Source organism: Physcomitrium patens, chromosome 15 (genome assembly GCF_059467195.1).
Source record: "Physcomitrium patens ecotype Gransden chromosome 15, ASM5946719v1, whole genome shotgun sequence".
Taxonomy (NCBI): domain Eukaryota; kingdom Viridiplantae; phylum Streptophyta; class Bryopsida; order Funariales; family Funariaceae; genus Physcomitrium; species Physcomitrium patens.
The window spans coordinates 14,719,840-14,733,533 of record NC_143424.1 but is presented as its reverse complement, the minus strand read 5'-3'; the positions used below and the strand labels follow the sequence as shown (position 1 = coordinate 14,733,533).

The 13,694-nt window shown below is 36.8% G+C and overlaps 1 protein-coding gene and 1 long non-coding RNA gene across 8 annotated transcripts; both read left to right on the top strand.

Moving 5' to 3' along the window:
* The first annotated feature begins 74 nt into the window (after positions 1-74).
* On the top strand, positions 75-3,899 carry LOC112292228 (uncharacterized). The gene is made up of 2 exons (XM_024540508.3): positions 75-2,218; positions 2,419-3,899. The coding sequence occupies exons 1-2, from the start codon at positions 1,332-1,334 to the stop codon at positions 2,843-2,845; spliced, it is 1,314 nt and encodes a 437-aa protein (XP_024396276.1). The 5' UTR covers positions 75-1,331; the 3' UTR covers positions 2,846-3,899.
* Positions 3,900-6,562: 2,663 nt separating this feature from the next.
* LOC149987766 (uncharacterized) lies at positions 6,563-9,235 on the top strand. Of its 7 annotated transcripts, XR_016506771.1 has the most exons (5): positions 6,563-7,078; positions 7,481-8,150; positions 8,522-8,546; positions 8,717-8,849; positions 9,039-9,235. It is a non-coding gene; the product is annotated as an uncharacterized LOC149987766 (long non-coding RNA). The 7 variants fall into 7 exon arrangements; XR_016506770.1 differs by having other exon boundaries at positions 8,522-8,849; XR_016506768.1 differs by having other exon boundaries at positions 8,354-8,849.
* The last annotated feature ends 4,459 nt before the right edge of the window (positions 9,236-13,694 follow it).

The window sequence follows — 13,694 nt, the reverse complement described above, 5'->3', positions numbered from 1 at the left end:
CGCCGCCTCGTCAGCCTGGCACTACCCACCTTTTAGATAGCTTCCACCTCGTCCTTGGAGCTGCAGATCATGTTGCGAGATCAGAGCGTTAAAGAGCGTCTGTGAGTTTCATCGCCACTTGTGAGTTGAGCAAGTTCATCCGTGTTTTTGAAAACGACCAAGCAAAGCAGAATTTGCAAGGCAGGGTTGGCTGTTTGCGTCGCGATTGCGACTGTTTCATGCAGTGTGTCCTTGGTGTTGTTGTCTCTTGATAAGTGAGAGAGAGGGAGTGATCTTGTCTTGGAGAGGTGTGTGAGGGTTGTTGCGTACTCATCCTGCTCCTGGTTGCGTGAGAGGGTGTCGAGGGGCGAAGTGTGGGATTTAAACCGAGCGGAGCGGTAGTGGTTTGTTGGTGTGACGATTTCGAAATCGCTGGAGAATTTTCTTTTTGGTGGGGTTGGTGAAGTGGAGCGAGTGATAGGTGTTGCGGTTGCGCGGCAAGGAAATTTCTGCGGTGGGTGCTAGGACTGTGAGTGCGCAGAGCGATTTCTGATGACGTGACCTGTTTCGAAGAGTAATGCGGTTTGTGTCGCCGGCGGGCGTTGGAGGAACTTCTGGGTTATATAATCCCGTTTCGCAGTTTAATAGTCTCGGGAACTTCCAGTTGGTGCAACATTCGAGTACAATATCGTATTCGAACTTTGGCCTGCAGGAGGGTTGCATTAATTTTTGGGGATGGTACGCACTTTCTGGGGCTTGATTTCTTGAAAGCTGGCAGGCGGGAAAGACTACAGAACTCTTCAATTGAGTTACTGCAGAATTCGAGGGTTGCGAAATGTTGGTGTAAAGGAGAACAGGGTTAGGGGAGCTGTATCCTCACTCGCGATATTCTTGATTTTCTGAGGATCGAGGTTGGATTTGGAGGAGAGTCATCAAAGGGAAGCGGTGAATGTTAAGGAGGTAGAGACTGGTAGAGCAACGACTAAGAAGAGCAGGACCTGCCCTTCACTAGGTTCGTTCTGTCAGACGCGGATGCCCCACGCAGGTGACGCTTTTGCAGAGTGTAGCGGATGCTCTAACACCCGCCGTAAGGACGGCTATGGAAGAAAGAGTCCCCGGTGTTTGATGAAGTCCAGAGTTCGTACCTTCGCTACTTTTAGTCAGTCGTTTTCTAACGGCGGCCGTGTCAACTATCAAGCTATTTGTCAGCACGTTCACCCTAGACAGCGGAAACAAAAGATCTCTCTTGGTATCTTACAACGTCAGTTGCAGCTGTTTATTTTCGATTAGTGGCCTGCCTTATTCTCTCTAACACCTTTTAGAAAAATCTCTTGTCACGCACTTTCCTTTTAATGTCGAGGATGTCCATCAGGTATCAATGCTGGGAGGTGAGTGGACCTAATATGGGTTACAAGCTCGCGCATGGTCAAACTAATGGCCTCGTTGCGCCCCAGTGCGTAAATGATGGGTCGACATTGCGGCGTCCACCAAACTCTTCTCACGAGAGTGCTTACCCTCATTTTGCGATGTATCTGCAATCTCAGAACGATCCTAAGGGCCAGTCCCTTGCCGCACATCCGAGGGATGTATCAGCCATAGCTACTGTTCGGTTTGCTTCACCTCCGATCAGCCAATTCCCATCCTCCGCTTCATTCCCGAAGGCTTGCAATCTTTCCTCAGAGGCCGGAGCTTATACCTCATGCGAGGTTCCGGCAATGTCTGAGGCACATGTGGCCACCAGCTCCGTTAGCACCGAATCTGAGGAGAAGGCTAGCCTATCTGATGGTGCTGTGACTTCCACTGATGGTGCTGTGACTTCTGCTGATGGTACTGTGACTTCTGCTGATGGAGCTGTGACTCCCACTGATGGTCCATGTGAAGCGCAGAGCAGGAGGTTTGATGGGATTTCTGGGAGTCCTGTTGACGGTATGCCTAAATCTGTTGGGGCACACATCGGTTGTCGAGACCTGAGATCGAAGGCCCCGAGTACCAAACCTGGGGTTATAGAACGCGTGGTTCCACTGGGTAATGGATATCTGAATGGATCATATGCGTATTGCCCGCCTATTGCCGATGATCAGCCAATAAACTCTTCAGAGTCCTCTTCTTCGATCTGTCAAGCAAGTGAAGATAGCAGCGCATGCACATCAGAGGATATTGGAGGTGAAGAGGCGCAGTCTGCATATCGTGGCCCATTGCAATCATCTCTGGCAGCTTTAGACGAGTCTCTTCCTATCAAGTAAGCATCTTCACGACATGATAATCCATGTTTTTATTTCGATGATACAAGAGGCGTATTCATGTTGTATGTGTGGCATGGTTATAACACAAGATTTGATATCAATCTCCACATACTTTGTATCCATTTAGTCTGGTTGAAGAGTTTAGAGAGTTGATATACATGAATGATTGTCGCTTATTTCTGTTTCAATCTTGCAGGAGACCTGGCTTGTCGAAGTTCTTCGGTGGCAAGTCGCGTTCTTTTTCTTCGCTAGCCGACGTATCCTCTGCTAAGGACTTGGCGAAACCCAATAATCCTTACGCATACATCAAGCGACGGAAGATGGGCTTCAACTGTCCAGTGGATCGTCACAGGTCGTATCCACCTCCGACCCGCTCTTCAGTTTCCAGTATTGGGAAGAAACTACCCAGCAATAGCAGCAGGAACTCGCTAGCTGTGGCGGTGATTCTTGAGCAGGAAGAGCAGAATGAACAGCAGGAGCAGCATTACGAGCAGTTGATGGCAGCACCCCCAAGTTCCTCGTGGATATCCAGGGCTACTCCATCTCGGTCATTCTCCCTTACTGATCTGCATGCTAGCGGTAGATCTCCGCCACTACGACGACAAGTCTTTGTGAGACCTTGAATCAAGCTCAAAGAAGTGATTTTTTGTTCGTTTTGCTATGTCCAAGGTTCTCCACATGGAAATATGTGCCACGATTGAACATCCTTAAGGGGTCATCGTTCCATGGGCTGGCTCGGAAGATTACATTGTTTGCCATTGGGAATTGGAACAGGACATTCAACATACTTGTACATCTCCAAGACATTGTCACGCTGCACATGAAGCAGACGGCATCGTGTTCTGTTTAGGGTAGAGGATCCTGCTGCGATCGGTTGGTTGCTGTGGAACTATTTGAAGTAGTTCTGCAAATGATTCCGACATGAGTTGGAGAAATGCATCACATATTGGGATGATCTAACGAGCTGCCTCATCCTGGCTCCCAGAGTTGAAAACTTGAGATCTCTTGTGGTGATAACATAGTTATCTGGGCGCGACTTTTCAAACGCCACGATACATAAAGAGTGGCTTGTCCCTCCTACCTGTGGAGATGAGTTCATAATGAACTGAGGATTTAGTAACTGCCAAAAAGTATGACTGACAGATGATAGTTTGGTGTTGGGAAAGGGGACTTTGATTTGGGATCTTTTCGATCTAGCACACAGCTGTGTGCCCGAATGCTTTACGAGTTAGATAGGCTTCTGCCTATCCGGATTTAATCGGCACCTTCAAGCAGTGGTGGTATGGAGACTGGGTATTCGGCAGAACTGAAGCTGAGCAGGGATCAGATGAAGTATCAGACCTTTCGGAAGATATCTATTCGGCGACTGCACGAGGCAGGCACGGCTTGGAGGGAGCCCATAAGGGCCTGATTTACCCATGGACTAAACTTTGCTGTGGGAGCCCAATCTACATGGATTGTTTTTACACATTGAGTTTTTATTTTATACACAATGGGACCCTGCATGGTGGAACCCGCGATATTCGATCAAGTGTAAGAGGAGGTGGATGCAACCGATGTTGATGAAAGACCACCGATTGTTTTCCATCGTCTCCATCTCGTCATACTTTGTAATATACATTGACATTTTTGTGTGGATCATCGTTGTAATAAAATACAAAGCAGGATTTTCTTCAATCCGACTCCCTGTCACAGTCTTGCTTCTTTTTATCTGCTATGACACCTCTCCTTTTTGTTCCTCCCCTCTGTCTTGAACTTCGCCATCAATCTGAGGGTTAAAATCCGACATTGTTTAGTCTTGGTATTCACTTCATATCTGACTCCACAACCCAACCAAATGCCCTATCGTTAATCAAAAAACGTACAAAAGCACCAACCAGACATTCCCAACTGAAAATCCCACACAGAAGTCCCTCCACTTCATGTCATGACAAACATCTGAAGACTTCAAGTTGGGACTATATCCACAACCAGCTGCAGAAACAGTATTAATCTGCAAAGTAACTGGTGGATACCCAAGTATGAAAGTACTAAAAAAAAAAACATGTTAGGACGAATAGGAGGATGGCACATGTTACACAAGATCCAATAACATCCAAGCGTGTAAGAAGGGTGGGGTCGGTCAAAGGCATGATTGTGCTTACGTCCATTGGGACCATTATTTTTTGGGTTTCCCTACAGCCCATGCTTATCCTCTCTATCCGGGAGGGAACTTCCCGGTTACCGACAACCGGAAAGTTACCGGAAACCGGGAAGTTAGCGGTTCCCGGCATCGGCGGTGGTAGGACACACTCCCTATGACCATGCCCTCTCGTGGTCCAACGTCGGAGACCGTGGCTCCCCACGCTTTCGTGCTCGGTGATGGGGATCGATGCTGACGGGGCAGGTGTGGGCTGAATCCATTGGATGATGTGGCATTTGGGATAGGCTCCGTTGCTTGTGGGGGGGGGTTTCACATGCTGACGTGGGCTGGCATGGGAAACGACGCCACTTCGAGATTTGTTCGTTGGCAATGGATTAGTTTAAGGAATTTTTGAAGCGGGTGGATTTAGACAAACTTGGTCGCCTATAAATGGAATTTTTATGAAATCGTTAAAATTAAAATAAAAAATATATGATTTGATCACAAGATTGTTATTGTAACATACATACGTACGTATATATACATCATCCGGAATCTTACCAACAGCTCTTTTAATTCATATTAAACTTGATACTTCCAAAACATTTTCTAACTTAATGTAGTACCTCAATATTTTCCTTGCATATATATATGCATACATATATGCATTTGCATGAAGTGCCAGTATTAATATTGATGGAAACATAATTTGCTGATTTTATTTTTTAAATTGTGTGGGGTTATATATTGCAAATGACTATGCAAGAAAAGATGGCCTATTAAAAGCTCATGTATCTGATGCTGTAGTAATCAATGAAAAAATCACGTAATAATGATCTCAAAATGATCAGATTAAATAGACATGACTTTGTGATTTCTTGTTGATTTTTTAAAGAATGTTGACATTGTTGCAGTGATAGGTGACAAAAGTGTTTTTTTCTTGTGTTATGAATTTGGATTACAGATAAAATTTGTGGTCTTTTGAAGAATGAAAGTGTAAATTGAATTTCTAATTAATTATGACAATGAGATTTAAATTATATATAAAAAATCTACGTTCAAAACTATTTTTAGTATCGGGATTTTAAAATCAGTTAAGAATATTTATCTAGAAATTTACCAAACAAATATAAAAAAATGACCACATACTGTTCTAATAATTGTGTTTGTAAATCATTTATTACAGGATGTATCTAGGCACAATGAAGCATGGATGGACAAATATAAAACATTATCATGGAATAAAAAGTTAAAATAATATTTTCTATTTATTTACACCTTACAAAGTTAACTGGTCATATATATATATATATATATATATATTTGATGTGGCAATGGGTACATGTCCAACTTGTGGTAAAAGGCATCCACAGAGGGTGCTAACAAAAAGGGGTACTGACAAGGAGTGGTGCCAATCTTTACAAGGCTATAAATAAATCAAATATTATCCACATTGCATGTGTGAGATGTTTTTTTAATTTTTTTTTGGCATCCATAGAGAATAAAAAATACAAAAAGAGTACCACATATGACTGATTTGGATAAGATTTGAACAAGTTATAGCATTTTGAAGATTAGCACCCCACCTTATCAATACCCTCCATGTTCATTTCTAGTAATTGGTCCTTAATCTTGGGTGCCATTTATAGTTGCCCCCATCTCTCTCTCCCCTCACAACTTAGAATTTACTCTTTAAAACACTATTAATGTTTTAATTATAATTAGACAAACATAATCCCACCATGATGAACAAATCAAATGGACAATTTTCTCACCCATGCAAACATGCTGACAACCTTACATATGGTTTTGACCAAGCAACCCTAGTCTCCTTTAATACAAATAGCTTTGAAAATGTAACACCACTTTTGTAAAACAATATTCACAGACCATCTCAAAGCCCATGTTTTCTTTTAGATACCGATTTAAAAAAAAAAAATAAAAAATGATATTGTAACCAAGGGGAATTTGTTTTTTAAAAAGGAGGAAGTTTCGTACAGGCTTCGTTTTCAGTTTTTTTGACAAGACAAATGAATGAATAACGTGAGCACGACGATGGGCGAATGAAGACACCAAGAACACATCCATCCAAATGTTCATCCACACAATTGCATACATTCATCCATATGTTCATTTATTAATACGTTCATTCATCCATCGTCCGCGCCGTGCCTCTTCTTCCGAAGAAGCTCCATGAAGAGCTTTCAGTGAAGCTCATGAAATCCACGCAACGCCGTCTTCACAATGCCAGCCGTTGCCAAATTATCGAGATCGGAAGTATAAACGAGTGGAATTTCGAGACGGGTTAACAACTGTTTTTTTATCGAACAGCGCGGAGCATGCGATAACGTGAGCGCGCGGGTCTGCATGTTGAAGCCGAGCTGTGGCAATTTACATCGTGGTGTGTGTGTGGGGGGGGGGGGATTTTAGGTCAGAGGAGTCATGGGGATCCTCGACGTGTTGGTGGTTCACGTAGCGCCAGGTGCGAACGATATTGAGCAAGCCAATGGCGGAACGGGAATGTTGTGGAGAGCGCGGAAGCGATGCCGTGTGTTGTTCACAACCATGCAGATCCTCAGGTGAAGGCGGAAGTGACGGTTGGGCTCTGGAAAACTTGTTTGACCGTCTTGCTGGTCATCCGCCCGTGTTTCCCATCAATCTGCAAATACGGTGGCTAAAAAAATGCTTTGTTTGAATACTCGAAATGGCGAATTTGGGCGAGGAAGGAACATCGGTAATTTTCGTAGGGTTTGGGGGGGGGGGGGTGCTGGGGAGAGTGAAGGTTCTGTGATTGTTTTGTGGAGTTAGTCGAAGTTTTATTTTTGAGCTCGGATGCTGTTCGTTTGAGAATGATCTGCCGTTGGGTGAGAATCGCTTGCTAATGTGCATTGAAATTATGGAAGCTCTGGGTATGGGAGGGCTGCATATTGTGGTCCACTGCATTTGGCTGTTTCTGGCTTTGTCACTAACATGTTTGACCTTAGCTACGAGTTTGTTGTTACATCGTATCAGCTTGATATTTATATCAATTTTTTTTCTGTCAGCTGGAGTGCCTCATTTTGCAATTGGAACTATCAATACTGGGAGGTTATCACTACTGTGCACTTTGACAATATTGACTGCTTGCGTGAACCAGAACCATCCAATGCTTGCGAAAGAATTTGATCGAGTGCGAGCCGGAAAATCTCCAGTGGCTCGAGATCTCTCACGGTGCGGATTGGAACAGTCTCCAGTGAATAAGCGTAGCGTTGTTGGGACATGAAAAGTTCGCTGTTCAAAATGCAAAAGCTCAACTACAGCATCAAAATCAGAGGTTCTTAACCTGTTTTGGTTATCACCTTTCATGTTATTGGACGTATTGTCGTCCTGTCGTGCACTTGTGGAAGTGGGTAAATTTCCTTGACTTGATGTCCCTCTGGTGTATCAAATATTCTAGTCCTTGTGGATATCCTCTTTTTCTCTCAGCTTGTGTAAAACCATGTGAATAAGGAGCATTATTGAAATAAACATCCAGGTGTCGAAGATTTACCTGTGTATTGTTTCATACCTTGTTGTTGAAGAGACTCTGATGACATAATAAATAGTAGTAGATGGTAGTTTACGTGATTAAAAATGATGGCAGGCTTCCACCTGTCTCTCCGATTAAAAAATGGTTTCTTTCCTTGTCAAATAATACTGCATGTCCCTTGCAGTCGTTTTTGTGCTCGCGATGCTTTTTTCAATTGAGGCTTGAGAATCCAGAAGCAGTGTTGAAACATTTCATATAAATATTGAAGATTCATAATCAACATCTTGAAGGTTTTCAGGTTAGGTGGGGTAACTTTCTGGTCTATGTGGGTGTTGAAAGAGAAATAATTCCGTGCAGAATTGCCTTTTTCCCATTAGGATACTTCTTTAGTAGCTGATATCCACAATTTCAATTTCTGAGTGGTTTACTAAATCAAAAACTTTATTCACGTTGATTTGTCTTCTATGTTCCTCTCACAATGTGGGGCCGGAATAGTACCAGGCTAAGAGATACTACATTTGAAAATCAGCTTGAGATTGAGCCTTTAAGTCGAGAGCGCAGGCTTAATCAGATTATTGCCCTTTCCAAAAATCTCGTCTGCCTTGGTATCAATCTGCACTTTCATGCATTATTCATCTGATGTAGAATATGGATGACTTGTTCCAACAGGCGTGACTTGTATCTCTGCTGTAAGGTATGGCTTTTGTCTGTCATCGAATATTTTCCCATTTTAATAGACTGGACTCTTTTTAATTGCTCTAGTATTACACTCGAAGATGAATTTATTTGTGATATGTCTTTTTTTATGATGAGAAATTGGGATATCAATGGATATTGAATTATTACTCGATCTACATTACACAGTAAGCTGCGGCGGTTAAGTTGGAGTTGTTGAGCTCCCAGTACAACAAATAAGTAAAAGGAACTTGAACATAGAAGAAGCTTGCTTGAAAATGAAATTCCAGGTCATCAAACTCCGTGAGGAAGGTGAAATGAAGTGAGCAGCAATTCCTCCTTTTCTGATGATTACTTTTTAAAAGTTGGACTTCTATGGGCATCATCTCACGAGGCTTTGTAACGAGATGTGCAAACTTTTTTGAAGAACAACTGTTCATCGGGAGATTCGCCAACTACTGAATGTTTTCAAAATCTGCTGGTCTAATCTGCGATATCTCTTCTCTTGCAGAAAAATAAATCTCATTCGAACACCTCAATAGAAGAGCTACTGCCATGCACCCAGCTCTAGGATTTCTCTTAAACATTGAAAAGGAGCCGATGTTTTGATAACTATGCAACAATCGTAGTTATTGTTAACAGGCTGTTTTGATAACCATGCCACAATCATATTTATTGATAACAAGATTTTGAGCTGCATTCTACGTCTTCAGTAGTCATGACATCCTGGAAATTCTCTTTGCAACATTTTGATAGTATTGCATGTAACTCAATTGACTCAGAGACCAGTGTTAGTAAACTGCAAAACCTACTTGCTAGGACCTGCTCGAAGCTTGAAGTAGTAAGGTCTATATTCCGAAGTCTGATCGTTAGTAAATAATTCAACCCAGGTGGGACACAGTGCACTGACACCAAACTGTTCTCCTCAAAGCAGCCCTGGAACTTTAGCAAAATAGTCACAACTCTAATGTTCACGTGTAGTCTTTGTAAGTATTCTCCCCTTTTTGTGACCTTCCAACGGACACTTTGGCACATGCAGCGTTTTCCTGGAACTTCAAGGGCCCCTGCATCAATCAAAGTCTTGACACGAAGACGAGGATGCAGAATGTCCGAAGGTTTTGCAGAAGAGTATATATATAAAATGATTGAGATCATTGTTAGTTTCTTGTCCAGGGACTCATTCAGCTACGAATGGTATGAATCTATATTTAATCGTGGCATTCAAGGCTCACCGTTAAAGCAACATAAGAAAGATAACTGTTGCTTTTCGATCTTTTTCCACATTCTTCAATCAAACATGACAACGATGGTTGGCGAAAAATTCTCTTCGACTGTACTTTGTGTTGTTGTTGTCTGTGGGTGTTGTTGTTTCAAGTGGGTGCGAATCATTTTCCTTCAACTGGATGATTGTGGTATTATGATGAACATATCCATGCAGTGGGGTACACACATTGTGGTCCCATTTGTTTGCATGTGACTTAAACTCTGCCAAAGCTGGAGATTCGGGCAGTAATGTGTCATGATCTGTCGCGGCATCCTCTGTCTGAGAAAGTCTTGCTCAGTTTTGTAATCTCTAAATGTGTACAATAAATAGTATGTGTCGGAGAGGGGAGAGAGGGGTGAAGTAGGGCAGGGGATTCTTTATCATGAATAAATAAATATATAAAGGAGAATGTTAAATAGACCTATGCTTTTATTGAAAAGACCCACTCTTGACAAAGAGCATTGTAATCATAATGACTGTGGTTGGTTTTTATTGGTTGCAAATCCTATAGTGGAGAAATGAATCTAGAGGTCATTTTTTTTCATGATGGTTAGAATGGGTGGGTTGATTTAGTAAAAACTTTGGTACATATATACATTCATATTCATATATATATATATATATACATTTTCATATATATATATATATATATATATATGAATATGCATGTATATAAACATATGAATATAAATTCCTACATATATATATATATATATTTAATTTTAATTTTAATGAATTGGTTTCTTTTACTAACATTATGATCTGTTAAATTGGATTTGTTTTAACATTGAGGGTCTGGAAGTGGTTAATGTGTGACTTTGGTTGTGTCCCTATTGAGAAAGAAAGAAAGAAAAGAAAAAAAAAAAAAAACTATATGTCCTAAAGGATGCACTAAAAAATATATGTATAAACTGGTAACATTTCTAAATGACAAAACTATACAAGTTTTTAGATATTGATAATTCTAAAATTTGTAGAATTATAAAGACTATATATATTAAAAGAGCTTGGTGCATTTAATTATTTATGAATAATTTTCATATATACATCAATTTAAGTTATAAATTTAGAAATTGTAACTTGTAAGGATTTTAAAGATATGTGAATAAATATAATAAACTAGATGTGAATTTATGTACAAGATATCTTATAATAATTAACAATAAAGATACTATAAGATCAAATTTTATATTATATACCTTATAATAAAATAGAGTTACAACATATATTAATTTTAATATTATTGAGATAATAAAGAACACATTTATGATTAATACATTGATTGTAAGTTTTAAATAAGAGAAGTAGTAAATATTATATATATATATGCAATTATTGTATGTTGAGTATTCAAAACATCATGTAGTAATTTTTTTATTTTTTTATTTTAATTTTTAATTTGTATACAAAGATATTTACATGAATTGCATTTGTAAGAATACTAAGAAGGTTATAAACTTAAGAGACAAAGTAAAAGATAACAACTTATAAGTCTTTAAATTGGTTGACATATACATGTTTTTTAATTTTAGCTAATTAAACAAAATAAAATTTGCAACCTCTCATCTTGTCTTCTAACTATAAACTTTTTTAAAAAATTGTACAACGATATGATTTAGTAATAAAAATAAAACAAAAAAAAAATACCAAGTGTATTTTTTAGATATTATAAGGAAACCAAGGTTTATTATCTTGTATACTTCTGAATTAAATGATTAATAGAAATCAAGAAACAAGTTTTTTATAACATATATATGCTATTAAACACTTAGAAATATATCCAAGAAGAATTTAAATTTTATTTTTAGATATATTTTTTAAGTTTGATACTTGAGATAGATAAGAGGTTTTTGGAACAAAAAATAAAACTAAGAGCTTAGTGTTACAAAGAACAAAGCCTTATCACATTCAAAGACTAGCAATGAAATTATAAAAAAACTACAATATATATATATATATATATATATATATATATATATAAGATGTGCAACAATAGGACCAATATTTGAATGGGAATAAAATCCATATAAAGTGCAAATAAAATTAACTGGATGAAAGCTATAGAAGAAGAAAATATATTAATTATGGACATTAGAATATAAAAATTGAATCATCTACTTCCAAATTTTACACATATTATTTATAAGTAGATGTTTTGTAGAAAAAAAAAGGTGAATAGGATTAAAACTTAAGATACAATGTAAGACTAACCATGAAAGAGTATTTATAAGTAATAGACATATATTTAAATAAAGCATAAGAATATATGTTTGAAGAAATTAAGAAAAAAATATAAATTTTAATAAAAAATTCATGATAATATATCAATATACAAAGTAAGTGGTTTGAAAATAGCAACTCTTCAAAGAAAAGTGATGCAAAACCAACTATGTTTGACAATCAAATATGCATTGCATTTGCAAAAAATCTAAATACATTGTAGAAGTGGCTGTGTATAGTTTCAACTAAGGATAACAAAATCTAAACAAAAAATAGATTGATGTCAAGTTTTTTATTTTTTAAAATTATATTGTTATGAAATATTTTAGTTTCAATTTGATTGATTTAATAAATAATAGGCATAATAATATAACTATATAATATAAATTTTAAACTAAAAATGATATGTATATATATATTTTTCTAATTTTAGTTTAAAGAAATTTTAATAAAAGGCAATGTCAATAAGTTAAGAGAACATATATTTTGGTACCACCCAAGGCTCTTTACAACTAAATAGTTGAGAACTCAAAATCAAAGCTTTGAGACTTGGAAAAAACTCTTAGTGGTATTTTCAAGGATAGTAATCTACACAGTTTGGCAAAGGACATCAAAATATAGAGTAAAAGATACAATAATATAAAAGTCTTAAATTAAATAATATATTTTTTTATTAAAATTAACAAAACAAACAAAGATCCAAATTTCAAGAAAATTGTCAAGTATCCCTATTGATTGTGAGTCTCTAAATATGTATATTTAATAATATTTTTTTAAAAATTATTTTAAAAAAATTAAGTATTATTTTTAGCTAATATTTAAAAATTTATTTCCATCGTTTTAAAACTGATAACTATTTTGCATAAATTTTAAATTTAATTTTTTTCTTCTATTAACTCAATCCTGTATTTAAACATACTTATTTTTTATTAATCAATTCAAGTATATATATATATATATATATATATATATATATTCTATTAAGTAATACCTAAAGTTTAAGAAAAGTAAAATTATAAAAGTTTATAATAAGTATCTTACAATAATTATTTTTTTGGTATTAAAAGAAGACATAGGTTGTATTATAGTTCTTAATAAATTGATAAGAAATTGAATATTATTTCTTTATGAGAAAAATTTCTAAAAATAAAAAATAAAAAATCTGTACTATTTTATTTTAAAATAACTAAATCATGTATTCTAAGTAATTATATTAATTTCATATAAAAAATATTTTTATTTTTTATTTGATAACTATTATGAATATTATATACTTAATATTATAATGTGTATATATATATATATATATATATATACATATGAGTACAACTTAGGAGAATCAAAAACCATTTCATATGTCTTATTGCAATAAAATTGCAACTTATTAAAGAACATATGTATATCATAAGAATTAGAATATTTAAATATACGTCTATTAATATCATAAGAATTAGAACAATATGGCATAGTATATCATAGGAATTAGAATATTTGAATTCAAAATATATATATATATATATATATATATATATAACAGAAAACTTTAACTTCTTAACATTGATTTATTGACAATTGTAGAACCTGAATAAAAATAAAAATAAAAATAAAACTTCAAAAAAAAATAGCTAAAAAAAAAAATGTAACATCTGATACTGTAGAATTTGGTTACAAAATAAAATTTCT

Bases quoted from the DNA above. Each gene is read 5' to 3' on its own strand.
- LOC112292228 (XM_024540508.3), top strand. From the start codon at position 1,332: ATGTCGAGGATGTCCATCAGGTATCAATGCTGGGAGGTGAGTGGACCT. The intron at 2,219-2,418 runs GTAAGCATCTTC...TCAATCTTGCAG, and splicing joins GACGAGTCTCTTCCTATCAA to GAGACCTGGCTTGTCGAAGT.